This window comes from Ursus americanus, chromosome 8 (assembly GCF_024610735.1).
Source record: "Ursus americanus isolate L20-20 chromosome 8, mUrsAme1.1.p, whole genome shotgun sequence".
NCBI lineage: Eukaryota > Metazoa > Chordata > Mammalia > Carnivora > Ursidae > Ursus > Ursus americanus.
This window is the reverse complement of record NC_142134.1, coordinates 8,481,032-8,497,611: the sequence shown is the minus strand read 5'-3', so window position 1 is coordinate 8,497,611 and position 16,580 is coordinate 8,481,032. Positions and strand designations below refer to the sequence as shown.

Sequence of the window (16,580 nt, the reverse complement as noted above, 5' to 3'; positions counted from 1 at the left end):
TGAAATTCAAGTGGATACTAGAGATTTTGATTTTCTGCTCAGGGATGCTTTAGCATTAGTTTGGTAAAGAAGAAAACATCCTTTAAATACCTTTGAAATAAGCTTTGGGTAAATCAGGTTAGTAGCTTCAGTGGTTCGTGATTTTCGTCGCGTGTCACTTTAATTCTGAGGAGTTCGGAGCCCAGTAATAATAATGACGATACTAGGATATATCTGTCGTTATTTAAATGAACAACAAAAACCCCTTTCTCATGGAGTTGCTTATAAGTGGGGTAGAGTAGATCTTTTGGAACTGCCTTCCCACAGTGTGAAGAAAACAGCCTCTTTTGTGAAAACAAACTCAGACTCCTCTGATGAGCGGAGGACCACATTACGTGGTTCTGGTGACGTCACTCATCCACTTTTTCTTTCTGAGGCTGCAGAGTTGCCTCCCTTTGCGTCTTCCTAAGGCACGGGCCTACTCAAGGGAAATAAAACCTCCTTCCTTAATGTCAAGGCACCTCACTCACCTTAGTTGCTTTGCTTGTAAAATATGGTTGATAATACATGCATTGAAGGGCTGCTGGGGAAGTTAAAGAGAATGTCTGCAAGACACTGCTTTAAATTCATGATGATGTATCTGTTTTACTTATGCTGATCATTATTCTTACCGAATCATGCACATGCTGTGAGGGAGAGGTCCATTTCTCACTGGATCTGAAACTGCTGATCTCTGAGTACATTGCCATGGCTTCCGGAGTGTTTAGTGTCCCTCCTCTGAATCGGTAGGTTAGGTCTTCTGCTCCAGCCCTCAGAATTTCTGGCAGTTATCTTCCCTGAATGAATCTCGCCAGCCCCCAGAATCTGAGGCTTCCATCTACTGAGTGGACGATTTATGTTCTAGTTAGTTCTTGCAGAGGAAAAACACATGGGTCCCTAGCTCGTGAAGTACTAGTGTCTGATCCTATCAAGGCTTAACCAGTTCCAGACCTTGCTGGCTCAAGCACACGCAGTGTTTTCCTGTGTCAGTGCGAGCGATGTCGCAGGGAGGGAGCGAGGACTGAACGAGTCATGTATGTTAGGTGCATCGCATGGAGCCTAGCAAATGGTAAAAGCTCACCAAGTGGTGAGGACATCATCATCACTATATTCTATCTAGAAAGACTCTGCTTGTCTTCCTGAGCTCCTTGCTTGCCACCTGCTGCCAAGACATTTTCCTTCCATTCAGTTTTAGTTTCTGGTCTGAGATAATCGTACTGAGCAGGTGATGGATTACTCTGTAGTGATTAATGTAAAGAATCATCTCACATTTTATGTATCACCTGGCTTGTTATTACTAGGGTACAGGTTTGATCTTATTAGTTGAATGATAGTGAAGCCAGATAATAAACTGGACAGAATTATGCCTATGTGGGGCTTAGGAATCCTGGGGTGGTCCGGAGGTTTTGTTTTTATTTTAACCGTAGAACTTAGCAAATTCGCTGAGTTAATTTTCTTTGGTAGTTTAATCATGCAGGTTGCCTTTAGTTCTCTTCTTATTCTTTAACGTTAATTGCTTTTTGTGTCTACTTATTTTGTATGCAGGCTGTGCATAGCCTTGTTATATTCATGGTTTAACATGAGCTTTTAAAAAGAACTCTGCAATCAGTAAGAAAATGATATTGTCATAGATTTAAAATATCATTCTATTATAAAATTCCATGAAGCATTTTGCTTTGATGGGTTTGGTTGTGCTGATGATCAGATTATGTCCTCCGAGTACACAGTGTTACAGTGTTTTAGGAGAATACAGTTTGGGACTTATTTGTTCTTTTTCAAAAGCCATCTCAAATCCCTTTAATGAGTTTTGGGGAGTAGCAATGGTTAAAAGACCAACATTGAAAGCTTGTATCAGAATATATTGTCATGTCTATCACCGAAGATTGAGGCTCTAGCCTGTTAATAATGATAGTATTTGTATTAGGTAGAAAATGGTTTGTATTGTTGATTGGTGCTTAAATTATATTAAGATACATTCTGGGTATTTCCTAACAAATGTGTTTCCTCTACTACTTTTATAAAGGCCTCAAAAAAAAAAAGTATCTGTTATGTATGGCTGCAAAAAATATGTATTTTTAGTTTTTGAAATATATCCTTAATGAACAATTATTTCAGAAAAAAATGATAGCAATCCGCTCAAGCCATCGAGACCTGGTTGGTTTATAGTAAAAGTTTTGAAATGTTAAAACTGCAGTGAAATCTTGTGGCTTCTTTATATTTGTGTGTGATTTTTTTGTTGCTAGTGGTAACTATAGAGAATTTTTTTCAAACAGCACCCTTTTAATAACAATGGTCTCCCCAAATATACTGTGGCATAGCTTTAAACTTTATTAAGTCTGTCTTGGACTCCCCTTCCTCTCCCTGAGTAAATGGAAGAAAAGTTTGGCAGGCTCCATGCTGTGCACTTGATTGATGTCCAGATCATCTGAAGGACTTTTGTGTCCTGCCTGCTCTCCATGAGTGCATAATGTGTGAATACTTAAAGAAGGTCAGCCCTTATCACATGGAATCTAGGCCTGAAAGCAGATCAACAGTGACAGTCCTATCCCGTAAGTAAGAACACAAATCATCCTCTACACGCTTGAGACAAGTTGTGGGATATTTTTTCTCTCTTTTTACCCCTTCCCACTCACGGGGGACCTTGGCAGAGCAATGAAAGCAGAGAGGAGACGTGCTCAGAATAATGTGTCACTTGTTGGAGGGAGGAAGGGATTGTTTATTTGTAATGATGTGCCGGGGTCTTTCACTGTGCAGCTGAAGGGAGCTTTGGCTTGTTAATGACCAGTGATGTGGAAGCCTGCAAATGAGACCAGGGTGGGGAGGTCGGAGGCAGCCTGAATGTGGCCGAAGTTGGAGTCTTTATAAACCCCAGAGTCAGGAGAAACGTTTTTGTACTCTCGAGTTCTGTTGTTCATGTGTTCCCCCATAATGGAGTAATTTTTTTTATATCATTGTGTGAGTGTATAGCTGAAAATCAGAGTCACGAGATGAATTAGGCAGTATAATTCTCAGTGTACTTTTCTCATTTGGGAGCAACTAGTATGAAAGTTTAAAAAAAGTTATGTTAGGGCAAAACTCAACAGAATGGTAAGGACCTAAAATGCTGTAGTTTGCAAAAGGAAGAAGGAAAGAACTGTTGTTTTTATGCGCCTGTGTGTTTGGACAGAAGTTTAATTAAAGTTAACGTTGCTGTGAACACTATTTGCAGGGATATTCAAATAATAAAATAACACTCACTTTATTGTTCTCATCAAGAATTATAAGGATATTGTTACATTTTCTTAGATACAAAGGAATGTACTTATCACAGCATTGAAAACTTCACTGGTTTCTTTTGAAATGTAATCAGCTGCGAGAAGTAGTTGTAGTCCGTTCACATAATGGAAAATAAACCGTGCAAATACCTCCTTCAGAAGTGAAGGCATGGCTTCCCACAAAATCACATTGTGAGACATGAGGTCCTTCCCACCTTCTCCCATCTACTTTTCCAGCCTAACGTCTGTCTTGTTCTCCGGGCATATCCAGGTTCCCACGTTCTCCGCAAACACTGCTCTTTTTCTCACTCCTGAGTCTCTGTACTATCCGTTCCCTTTGCTTAGGATTCCTTTGCCCTCCCCCCACCCAGTGAATTTCTACTTATCTTTGAAGACCTAGTTGGCATGCCTCTCCCCCGCAAGTCCAGTCCCCACCCCCAGGCCGAATTCATCTTTGTCCACTGTACTTTCCGTGTTCCTGCCATTCCCCGGGCAGTGGCTGGACTGCATGGTCGTTATTTCTTTGTATGTTTGTCCTCAACTTACAGGGTCAGTTGTGTCCTGAAGGCAGGTACTGTCTCTTAAGAAATGTTCTCCTATCCCATTTACTAGATACAACTCCCCTGGTTCAGTTTAAAAACTGCGTAGATACATAAAATCAGTGGATTTGGGGAGCTTCTAGGTGAAAATAGGTCACAGATTGAAATTGTTAAGACAGTAATTCATATACCTCTGCTTCAATCATCTGAATATTCAATGAATTAAGTAAAAGTAAACTGATTAAACATTTGCCTTTGTGGGTGTAATTCAAATTTTTAAAACCCGATTGAATGTAAGACACATTTTGTATCTTTGTTTTAGTGACCACATTGTGACAGGAACAATTCGGCAAATGGTACGTTAAGGAACGTTACTGTTAACAAGGGATTTTTTTTTTTTTTTTTTTGTCAGGAGGCAGGGGAGTGATCAGTGGGAGTGTTTGGAAATTAACCATTTTCTGATATCTGCCTGTGTTCTAGACACCGTATTCAGTAATTAATACTCATATACTTGTCTAATCTGTATAACAATCTTATGTTAGGTAACGACCAAAGTGTAGAACAAAGTTTACATGAGATTTGTCCAAGGTTATACAGACAGCAGAACTAGGCTCTCAACTTCAGAGCCCAGGCTCCATAAATCTCGAATGAGTGGGTCTGTTGAAGAATTCGACCGTTGACAGGCTGCAGCGCACACCCTACTCAAACAGCAGTCCTAGCTGTAGTCCTCCTTTCTTTCTGCCCTTCTCTCCAGTGTATATTTTCAAACGGACCCCTTTCCCTTAGTATTCCCCCAGAGCTTTCTTCGAAGCCTCCTTGGGTGTGTACCCTTTAGTGAGTGGCTTAAGTCATATGCAAATCTGGGTGGTTTTGCTAAGCCAGATTTCTGATCTACGTTATAAGAGTTTTATTACACCTTTGAGCCTCCTTGTCTGGACCCTAATTATGCATTTTATAGAGCATCTCTTTCGTGATTGGCACCCAGCATATATTAAACAGTAAAAGGCAAAATGGAAAGAATTAATAAGGATAAATTCAATTTGAATTTCTTAGTATTATAAATGACAGAAAAAAATCTGTATTACCAAAAAGTTTGACGAAGCGCGAGCCTCTCCTCACGCTTCTGATTTTCCCTTCTCTTCACAGTTAGAAGTTCAGGGCCAGAGACTCATCCTATAGGCTGAAATTCTAAACCTTTTTTTTTTTTTTTAATTCATCGAGCCAGTCAGTGTTCAAAAGCCTTTAGTTATTTATGTAATATATAGTCTAAACTCTGTAATCTACGTTCTGAGTCCTGCACAGTCTGGTTCCACTCTGTCTAGGTTTCTCTCCAGCCATTTACTAATAGGAGCTGTCTGCTGCAGTAAGATTTTTCTTCTCATGCTATTACACAAATGAAATATTTAATCCTACCTCTAATCCTTGCTCGTATAATTTCTTCCTTTCCATCTCCTCTATTGCTGTATAAATTCAATTTTTATTTCAGCGTCCAGCTCTCCCTTCAGTTTTTGGCCCAGTCTAATCCATCTCTTACTCTGATTTTCCATCTTTATTCCATTTGAGGACACTTTGTCTTAAAATGTTACATTTTTCACAGTTCTCTATTATATATACTGCTTTTGCTAGGGCATTGTAAAGTCCTTGAGTACATTTATTTCAGCGAGCACATAGCACAAAATTAGAAATGATTGCTGATATGAATTGCTTTGAACTGAATTAGGATTCTAGGGAGAGAGCAGCAGCTCTCTAGGCTTTGAACCATTTATGGATGCTCATATTGGGGAAATGTGAGCAGTGGGAGCTGTCCCACATTTCAGCCATTCACTCATCTTCCCAAAGCTCAAGGCTGGGTTCCAAATTGGCAATGGAACCATGTTGTGATGTGGCTCTGAGCCGAATATAGAAGGTTTGAACAAGAGATTCTATTGCTTGATTTTTGTTGTCTTTTCCCACGTATTACCCTCTACTCCTGATCACTCATTGTGCATTTTAGTATGGCTCAGTCTCCCTTCTTAGCTAAAAGGGATGTGGATAAATGATAACTGAAATGATACCACCCCCGACTTAAATTTTCTGACAAGTCAGTTGCATGACTTCTGTGAAATGCAAAATGTGTAGTTTCTTAAGTTTAGGATATTCCAAAATTTCATATATGGTTAAAGATGCTATATTTGTTACATTTTATTTCATGAAAATGTGAATGAGGGCATTGGATTGATGACAGTATTTGTAAATTCATACAAAGCAGTTGTTGGTATTCCTAACTGGAGAGTAGATTTGAATGGCAGCCAGTAAGGTAGTGCTGAGGGGTCCTGGGGTGTGTGGAGGGGTGGGGGTGTCTGTTAAAAATGAGAAGATGGCAGAGATTTTTTTTCCCCAAGAAAATAATTCTTAAAATATCAAGTAAACGCATTCTGATGGTATCTGAGATATAAGCATTGAAATATGTCTCTGGTTTCATTAGCATAAATCCTTTATCATGTAAACTGATGGCATTTAATAACTACTTTTGTTTGTATCTATGGTGACATTGTAGTTTCTCCACCTACTGTCAATTCAATTATATTTCTTGCTGTTCTATTACTATTGACAGTTCCCAGAGTCAAAGACAACAAATAGCCTTCAGAAAAGTACTTTAGTATTAAAACAAGGTCACTCAGGATATCATTGAAAGTGGAATTTTACAAACTGTTCATAGTTTATGTTGAAGCACAATTGCAGTAAAAATCTTAAAAAATTGAATAACTTAAGTTTTTAAGATCGGTTAGGTTCACAGTACTTTTTCTACATAGGAAACTTCAAACTGTAGTCATTTAAAATTACTTGATTAATGAGTAGCTTAACCGAAATTCTTTAACTTGAAATATTCATTAAAGATACACTTTACACGGGACCCTTTTTCACGTCTGTGCACTTGATTCAGAGGCGTTTGCTCCATTATTTAAATAGTGATATGAGAAAACTGTCTTAACATGGCACTTTCGTGTGTTGCAGTATTTCTATCATTTCATCAAAGAAAGCATTTTATTTTTCCTTGTCTTTCTACAATTTCCAAACAGTGAACAATTCTTAGCAAGAGAAAAAAACTTGACAAAAGAAGTAAGCTATTTCATGACAGCCAAGTACAGATGTGGGTGGCTTTGCAGTCCCTTTCTAGCTGCCTGAGAGATTTGGGGGGCTTTGGTGTAGCCAGTGCAGAGTGAATCCCCCCCCCCCCCCCATGTGCTGGCCCTTGTGTGGGCAGCTGGGTCAGGCTCCTTTCTTAAGAAAACAATCCAGCTCAGGGTCCTCACCGCCCTTTGTTGTCCTCCCCACGAGGTGATCCGTTGAAGTCTCTGTGGTGACAGAACCAGTTTGTAACAGGCTTGTCTTTCACGGTCCTGTCTCAGGCTTGCTGGCAGGCTTGCCGGAAGCTCTGACAAGAGTGGCAGCAGAGAAGTCTCAGTGAAAGAAGGAAAGGCAAGAACCAGGAGGCTGAAACAGGCGGGTCACGTTTACTGCTCTCCTGCGCAGTGGGCTGGCTGGAAGAACTAAACTGGCAGCTTCACATTTCCTTGCTCATTCTTCTGTCTATGCACACGAGGGGTAAGAAGATCAGTGCCCCATGGTACAGTGCTGACAGGGGGCTGAGTTAATGTCAGGTCGTGTGGCTTTTATCACAGAAGGGAAAGTTCTGGGCAAAAGTACAGTGGCTAAACACTTCCAGTCCCCATCCTCCAACTGCTCTGTAATTTTGCTACTTTTTTTCTGTTTGGGTAAAACCTTGCTAGATAGTGTATGAGGATAGTTTTTAAAGGGATTCAGAGTTTCTGTTTTCTCTAGTAATTAAGAATTCAGTCCAATCCAGTTTGGAATTTTGAATGTGAAGTTGGTTGTCAATGTACCAAGACAGTTTGTATGTGAAGAATTTACGAAAAATAATTCTAATGAACTTTGTTGTGATCATTTAAATTTGAATACTGTTAGATTTTTATAGGTTAGCTAATTAAGTTTGAAGTTCATTACAACTTTTATGTAGATGCCTTGAGTAAATCTCCAGTTTTATAATAGCAATAATTATGAATTGTGAATATGTCAGATGTTTATTCACATTTCAGAACAGGGGCTTGCTTAGTGATCATCTTGTCCGGAATTATTCTTGTATGAAGTTGACTAAAGGATGGCGATTTTTCAGTTACTTTAAGCTTTTAAGTAAAAGAGTAGTTATAAAAGCAGATGAACTATTTTCAAAATAGAAGAAAGATAACATAATGAAACAACTTCTGAGACAACTCTGTGATAGTGATTTGCAATGAGGAGTCATGAAGTTGGAGATAAGGAGAAAGTGACTATATAAAATTAAGCCAGGTGACAAAAGGAATATATATGAGATGGAAATGAATTTACAGTTCAACCTCATGTCCTTATGAATGCATTTTATAGAACCAGTTTGGCAATACTATTTATTTGGGAAGTATGTATTATCAATTGGCATGTACTTTCGATTGGCATTTATAAGATTCCTGTTTTCATAATCTCAAATTGTCCATGGCACTACCACAATATTATGTGTTGTGTCTTGGCTCTACGAAAGAAAGCTTTTAATTTCTGGCACGGATAAGTGTAACCCAAAGGAGTTTTATGTATTGCTATGAAGGAACAGTAGGTAGTTTGTTTACCTGATTTGCTAATTTATTTTCCAAAAATTGTTATAATATGGTACCTTCTAGAAGACAGTAGAAGAGCCTCAGGGAAACCGTTTCTTAACAATGTTCCAGGAAGCTCAAAGAATGCGTGTGAGGTAAAATTCTTATTCCTCTATTCATGCTACTACTATTTCTTGATCGCCTGAAATAATTTTTCACTGTCTTTTAGCATTTTCCTTGAAAAATATGAATACCTGAATTCATTATTGGTTTATGTCAATAAAAAGCAGAGGCCATATGCTACACACTGAATTTCTGAATCACAAATGCTGGGCTTAGAATACACCTTAAATAATACTGGAGAACTGTCTTACTCTTCTGGTGAGGAGGTTGAAGCCCAGGGACATTCCTTGCCTTCCTCTAGTTAACATAGTCAGTCCTTTAAATTCTCTGTCCAGGGCTTTTTCGTGTGTGTGTGTGTGTGTGTGTGTGTGTGTGTTTCTACTGATTTATTCTATAGCAGCGTGGTTAAGAGTATTAAATCTGGACTGAGAATGTCTGTGTTTGCATCTTAGCTCTACCACTTACTAGATGGAAAATCAAATGAGATATCTTATTAGTACCTCGATTTCCTCAACCGTAAAATAGGGATAAGAATACTTACTATAGGGTCGATTTGATTACTAAATGGGCGAGTACATGTAAAGCACTTAGAACAGTATCTGCAACACATAGTATTTCCTGAGCGTTTGTTACTATTCATATTATTATTCATAGTTTATGTAGGAATAGGAGACAACCAAGCTGGAAATGTGAATTGAGACATGATTTCAAAAGAGTCTGGTAACTCACCTTAGTGTGAATAACGCACTAAATACCAATGTATATTCCCAGCTTAAAATGAACTTTCAATTTTTTTAAAAGGAGTTTCTCTACCTGTAAACTTTTATAATAGTTTTACAAAAAATAAGCTTCATGGTTTTTATGCTTTTGCCCCAGTGAAGACAGAATGTGCTACAGACAGGACTATTAGTTTAATCAAGACTAAGCAATTTTGACTATCAGAGTTATTATTCACTGATAACTTGTAATACTTTACGATCATTAATTCTGCATGTATTTCAGTGAGAATGATGATCACAAAACTGGTAAATACAAAACACAGGAGAATGAAGTGGCTGTGATCCTTAAGTGACTGGCGAAGCCAAGAGCATTGTTCTGAGACCTTAGATCCTTCGTAAGAGTAAATGTATTTCAAAATGACAACTTGAGACATTTGGAGAATGTGAGCATCCGGCTAATAAAAATACTTTGTTAATGAAGCATATGGAAACCTGAAAGTTTTACGTGAAGGGAATACGTAGGACACTGCAGTTCTACCGTAAGGGGACCAAAGTCCTGCAGAGTCAAGAGAAGTGGAAAGAACAATTGTTCTTATTGGAACAGAATAGCTAGGGTGGCCTGTGGGTGGGTGACTCATCAGCCTAAATTTTATCATTGCCTAAATCTTATCTTGAATGTTTTACTTGAGGAGACACAGGCTTAAGAAAAAGGAAGACAAAGGTACATTCTGTAGAAGATTGGAACTTTGTGTTTTTTATATTGGCACCTTTTTTTTTTTTTTTAAGATTTTATTTATTTATTCGACAGAGATAGAGACAGTCAGCGAGAGAGGGAACACAAGCAGGGGGAGTGGAGAGGAAGAAGCAGGCTCATAGCGGAGGAGCCTGATGTGGGGCTCGATCCCATAATGCTGGGATCACGCCCTGAGCCGAAGGCAGACGCTTAACCGCTGTGCCACCCAGGCGCCCCTATATTGGCACCTTCTGAATGCTTCAGAAATGGATTTCTTTAAGCCAGAATCATGAAATGTAGAATTGCCTTTTTCTGAAAGTGCAAATATGACCTGGAGTGGTGAAGATCTGCAGTGTTCCTTTCTACTTGCGAAATGTTTTCTTTTGAGGATTGAGCTGCCCCTTTATTTTAAAAACGCAGTAGAAAATCACAGGCAACCATAGTGAATGTAGTGCAATAGTAAACAGTATTCAAGTATCACTTTGGTCACTACTCTTCTTCTTAAGTTCTGCCAAAGGAATTTAGTGAGGTTATAAACGTGATCAACTGACAGACCTAAAAACTAAAGGACTCTTTCTGTTTATTGTTCTAACACATTGGTGGCAACAGTGTGCCTTTCCTGACACGGATGGGCCTCATGTTCTGGCATTTAAAAGGGTGAGACTTTTATTTAGCTTCCTGTTAAACATATATGTGAACATTTCTACAGTCCCCCCACCCCACCATAAAATCATGGTCACAGATTATTACAGCAATCAGATTAAAATCAAAATTGGCAGCCAGCTTTTTGTTCTTAGGAGTAATTCTCCATCAATAATGAGTTATAGGGAAAAAAAGGTGAGATAGGAAGTAGTAATCAGCTGTTTTGGATAGAGGAAAATCCCCAAGCCTGGTGAACAAAAATAAGTCCCAGTCTTCATGGCTCCTACAGTTTTATGGAACCCAGAGTTTGCATTCTGCCTCTTCATTGCCAGGTCATATTCCATAGGTTTCCTATTATAATATTTGTGTTTGATCTGGTTGGCACTCATTTAGAATTAAAAAAAAAAACCCTATGTTATTAAATATTTTAACTAAAATTAAGGCAAATAGGGAATATAGTAACAGGAGGACATGGGCTGCGAATGTGTGGTTTCAAAATGAGAATGGTAATAGCGCTAAAGGCATCAATTTTTGGTAATATTTTGAAGTGAAAAATGATCCTTGTTACCATATGGCAAAATACAGTGAAAATCTGAACTGTTAGACCAACACAGCTGTTAAATGCATAAATGTGGTTCTGTGTTTAAAATGTTTTCTACTACAGCTATTAGGTGGCACTTCCAACAATTAATCTCAGGCTATTAATGGGCAGTAACTGCAAGTTGTGGTGAGCGTCACAGATGTAAGAAATTGGATCTCTGTGGTGATTTACCTGGGAGGGAAGTGGCTAAACTATAGTTCTCAACTCAAAGTCTTCAGAGTACATTGGATAGTAGACATTCGCACAACTATTGAGCACGAACTCCAGTCACTTGGCTTTACCTTTGTTACAGGAAGTTATATTCTTTAATGGTGGCAACCATATGTGTAAGCCGTGTGTGTGCGCGCGCGTATCTGTGCATGCATAACTTTTAATCTTTAAATTACAAATACGTGAAGGCTTCTGGAAGAATAATAGTATTAGATCAGAGTAACTCGAATTAGTTGGTTTTTTTTTTCTTTTTGCCTCTGTAAGCCAGTTGAGTCTGAAATGACATTTTTTTTCTGAAATAACATTTTACAAATCTTTTATTGACTTAGAACTGCCAGGAACAAATTATGAATATGTTTTTTGTCCCCTAATTTTTCAAATACATACCTAATTTTAGAATTCATGCAGGACACGGGGAAAATCCTTAAATAGGACAAAGTATATTGGCAATTAATTATAGGGAAATTATCTTAATCACTTAAGTTCCCTATCAGGCTTTCTTTTGTAATATTTTGGGTTCAGATGGACTCTTAGGGTCTTGATTATTATACTTTTTTCCATCTGTAAAATAGTCACTTTTTCCATTTTGGTGGATTTTTTTGTGGAAATGTTCATATTAAAATCTCTAAAGATGGTTTTGTGACTGTGTACTCAGAATAACCTTAGTCTTGTTTTAGACCCCCACCATTTTTCTTTTTAACATTGGAGAAGCTGTGGTTTTTGGATTAACTGATCTCTCTGCTTGATATCATCTCTGACACATTCCTTCAGTAATTAGTTAACTTTTCATATAAAATCACATTATTAGTATTGATAGTTTGGACATAAAGAATGGAAACTTAAGTAAAGAAGTTGAGAGGGGATATAGAGAAAAGCTGAGGGAAACACAGGCGGCCTCCTGGCACCCAGAAGCCATGAAGGTCTGAGCTTCTACTCATCTGTGTCTCTGAGGGCCCTCATGGGCATTCCCTCTTCTTTCCTCTGTGTGACTCTCTCTCTTCCCTTCTTTCCGTTTAGAATTATTTAATGGAGACCACTTGCATTTAGGGTGAAATCCAGATCTTTTCCTGGCCAGCAAGGCTTCGTATCCATGGGCTTCTAACTCCCAGCTCATCTCCCTAGCCATTGACCATCAACCCCATGGGTCTTTCCTTGTCCCAAATTATCCAAACCTTTTAGCTCCTTGGGTGTTTCACATATGCTGTTTCCAGAGCCTGAGAAGTTCTTTGCTTCTCTACTCTGCTTATCCATTTGCTTAAACGTCACTAACTTTTCCTTAACAATCCAAATTAAATAAGAACCCCTTGATATAATCCATCATTGTAAGTTTTATTTTTCTTTTATAGTACCTATCATGACCTACCATTACAGGTGTCACTCCTCTGCTGGAAGTTCAGCTTCTTAGAGGAAAAAGCTATGCCCATTTTATTTATTGCTGTACCCCCAGAGCACAGCACAATGCTTGGCATACAGAGAAGACTACCTCCCTAGCCATACTCATTAGTCTGTGTTCGCTGTTATTCCAAGACCTTTTTTTCCTAGCTGTATAGAGTTAACTGATAAATGTTTCACTGTGTCTTATTTCTAAGAGAAATTTGGAGAGAGAATTTGATTGGCTGCTGACCCTTACAGCCTATGTTTGGGATGTGTGTAGTCACTTAATGCCAAGATGGCTACCCAACAACAGACACTGTGGTCAGGAGAAGTTTTTTTGGAAGAAGTTTTGGATTAGATTCACAATCAAAACCATCTAATATAGCTGCTACTGTCATTTGTAATAGTGATATGAATATTTCTAGTCCTCTTTTGTCTATAAATGAATTCCTATTGGCTACTGAGTTATTTATTAACTGTACATTTACAAAAATTATAAAAAACACTTCAATATTTTTATATGGCCTTTGGCATCCAGGAAATGTTACTACCAAAAATAATGGTAATTTATTTCTGTAGTTTCTACAGAATTATTTTAGCAGTAAATGAAATGGTGTGAAAAAAATTTTTTTTTTCTCCATAAAAAAAGGTGCTGTGGAAAATTCAAGATATCAAGGTGGTGGCAGAAATAATATATAAAACAAGTAGTGTAATCACAGGAAGACTAGTTCTGTCAGATTGTTGCATATAATTTTCACTCCTTTATTAAAAAGGTAGTTGTAAACCTTACGTCTCACAAAGACCCTCTTGTAAATTTTGCATTTTGATCCCTAAACAGGTTGCAAGTTTTAGGCGAGCAGTATCCATTTTTCATTTGTTCGTATTCTGGGCATTGAGTGTCTAAAACTATGCTTTTGATCTCTTCTGGAGTCTAGAGGAGAGTTGATGTACATATCTACTTTATGAGGTTTTTAAAAACATCCTGAGTACATGCAGAAAACTGACTTTGGTTCATAGTTCTTCGGTCCACAGTACCCTGTAGTACACAATGTCCCATACTCATCTTAGGATCGCCACAATTTTAACAGGAGCTTTGTATGTAAGGGAAGAGCAACTTACATCACTTTTGCATCATCTGTGGAACTTCTGTAATGTGGGAACTGCACTGATGAGACACCAAGGGAGTGTGAAGCAATTTAACATAACAAGAAATCTTACTCCCCCCTGCCCCCGGCCTTTTACGTGTACCTTCAGATATAAGCTATGCCAGAGCCCACAGAGAGTGGAGCTTCAGAAAATCCGAGGTCAGGTTTGTCTTGCAAACTCTGCAGGAAATTATCCTTCTGCTACTATGTTTGTAGAAATATTCACGATCAAACTACGTTTTTGCTAAAGTGTTTAGCTTTATTTTGATTTCTCTCTGAAGGAAAACTAAGTCTTTTTCTCAAATATGAAAAAACAGTAACTTGCCAATTATAATTGCATATCACTTTAACGATTATGTACTTTCTTATGGGGCTAAATCCCGACCGAACGTTCGTCTTGGTGAGAGTTAAGATGCTCAATGGAGTATTGTTTTCACATTCCATTACAAAATCTTTTTATGTTTTTATTTTTAAAAAAGGGGTTAATGTTATAAAAGTATTACGCTGTATTTACCCATGAACCATCAGCTCATGTGAGTGAGGGAATGTGCAGCAGCTCATTGGAGGAATACTTGAGTGGCTCTCTGCGTTTAACGTGGGCCCTGAAATCCGCCCAAGCTATTGAGACCCGTGCAGTGGTCTGAAAACAACAACAACAGAGCGTTCAGGGTGACATGGTAACAGCAGAAGGGGGGAGGCACTTAATTGAAGCTGCTAAACAAATTGCTTTTTCACCTCTACATATATACATAGCCACACACATGTGTTTCTTATATGGATGTTTTCGCAGGATTATTACAGTTTATTGAAATCAGAGAATATCACTAAATATTTACTACCTAATTTCCTAGGCCCTGAGTGAAAACGTGTTCAAACTGGGGAGTGGGTCTAAAGGAAAAGGACGCTCGTGCTCAATCTTGTGATTTCACAGACACATGACAGTCTCTCAGTGGGCATTTCTGGAGATTGTGTTTGGCGTGGATTTTGTGAACATATACTAACAGTTTATCCATAACATGCATTTTCGTAGCTATTATGAATATTATTAATCTCCCCTACTTAACCTCTTGCATTGAAAAATAGAATTTTCTGTCTTTTTTTGTTCCACAGACTTAATGACAAACATCTTGCAAATTAGATTTTCATATATTTCATCTCTTTCTTATGCTCAATTTAATCTATCAAAGCCACACATTGTAGAAGACATCTGGTATTGAGCTGAAGCAGCTGGGTTTCATTTGTAAAGGTTTTGAGCAAATTTTGGTGCTTGCCAACAATAATACAGCAGTTGGCCAATGTGTTTTCTTTGTGGCAGCGCGGTGCAGTGTGGTAGAAGAGACCTGAATTCAGGATCAGGTGGTATTCCGCCTCTTTCTGGCTTGACTGGTGAGACTGGAGGGTGTCTGCAGGTGTTTGGGCGAGCACCGGCTGAAGGCTCGCTCAGTGGTTGTTGAGGATTATGTATGAGGATTATGAATCAACCGGTGAGCAGCGTGCAGTCATCCATTTGAGAGACAAGGAGTCTGAAGTTTTCCTCGCAGCACGGTTCACTCTATTGCCTACATCAGAATCACGAAGTCATTTTTATGCGGTTCCCAATACCCCATCCCAGATCTACTAATACAAGTATTTCAGAACTGAGCCCAGAGAGCTGCAATTGATTAAGCTACCCCAGGGGGTTTGGTACATACTGGACTGGAGTTAATAAATTTCAGTTCATTCTTTACCTACAGGCAGAACCTCTAAACTCCCTTTTCTGACCAAAAGAAGAACCTATTTTATTAATGTGTATTTAAAGGGAATTGTCAGAATTTGTTTCAAAAGTGGCTTAACCACATATCCAGTTTAGATGTTCTTTCATGAGACATTATATTACTGTGACCTGTTGTTTAATAAAGCAGTTGTTCTAGCACTATTGAAGTTTTGCTCCTAATGATGAAGAAGGGATAGTAAGTCTCACTTGGAACAGTCCGATTATGAACTGAAGGATTTCTGGGAGAGAGAAACGGAAATGAGAATCCCCAATTTCCTATTTCTTTCTCAGATACATTAATTAATTTCTGTCTCCAAAATAGTCAGTGAACTCCTGATAGGTTCCCGGAAATCTTTTCAGAGTTGGGCTCTCTGAATTATCCTCAGAAAGCACCATGTTGTTGTTTGGTTGCTTCTGAGCCGTGTACTCACCTCCAGTTACATTCAGCATGTTATTCCCAAAGACAATAGTTTGTCTTCCTGGCCGTATAGCGGTCTGGGGGGCTATTCCGAACGTAAACTGAGTCATAGCTCCCTCCTTTGCTTCTGCTGGAAAAGTTCCATACCAGAATTCTTACGACCATCGTTTAGTATTGTTTAATTCTTTAGTTTGCTGGTTCTTAGTTCAGAATTGAGTTTTCCAGACAAACACTTTTGAGTTCCCGGGCAATATGGAGACATAGCCAGGGAACGTGTGGTTGATGTGAGGATTGCCTCTTTGGAAGTTAATAGGTAGTGACGGTCTGTTGTTAAAATGTCATTAACTGGAAATGTACCTTTTGCCTTATCTTGCTTTGGAAATTAGCATTCAAGATAGTCACTTTAGAGAGCTCCTGCCTTCTCTC

General features: G+C 38.5%; 1 protein-coding gene across 7 annotated transcripts in view; it reads left to right on the top strand.

Moving 5' to 3' along the window:
- BMPR1B (bone morphogenetic protein receptor type 1B) overlaps nt 1–16,580 on the top strand; it is a 381,259-nt gene that overhangs the window by 275,028 nt on the left and 89,651 nt on the right. The window contains exon 1 of one of the 7 annotated variants that reach the window (XM_045792149.2): nt 7,250–7,396. The exons of 5 other annotated variants lie outside the window; for them this stretch is intronic. In XM_045792149.2, coding sequence (XP_045648105.1) covers nt 7,384–7,396 — 13 coding nt within the window. In that variant the 5' untranslated portion in view covers nt 7,250–7,383. Of the gene's footprint in view, nt 1–7,249; nt 7,397–16,580 lie in introns of those variants that run through there. One more of the 7 variants, XM_087863971.1, reaches the window with a different exon arrangement.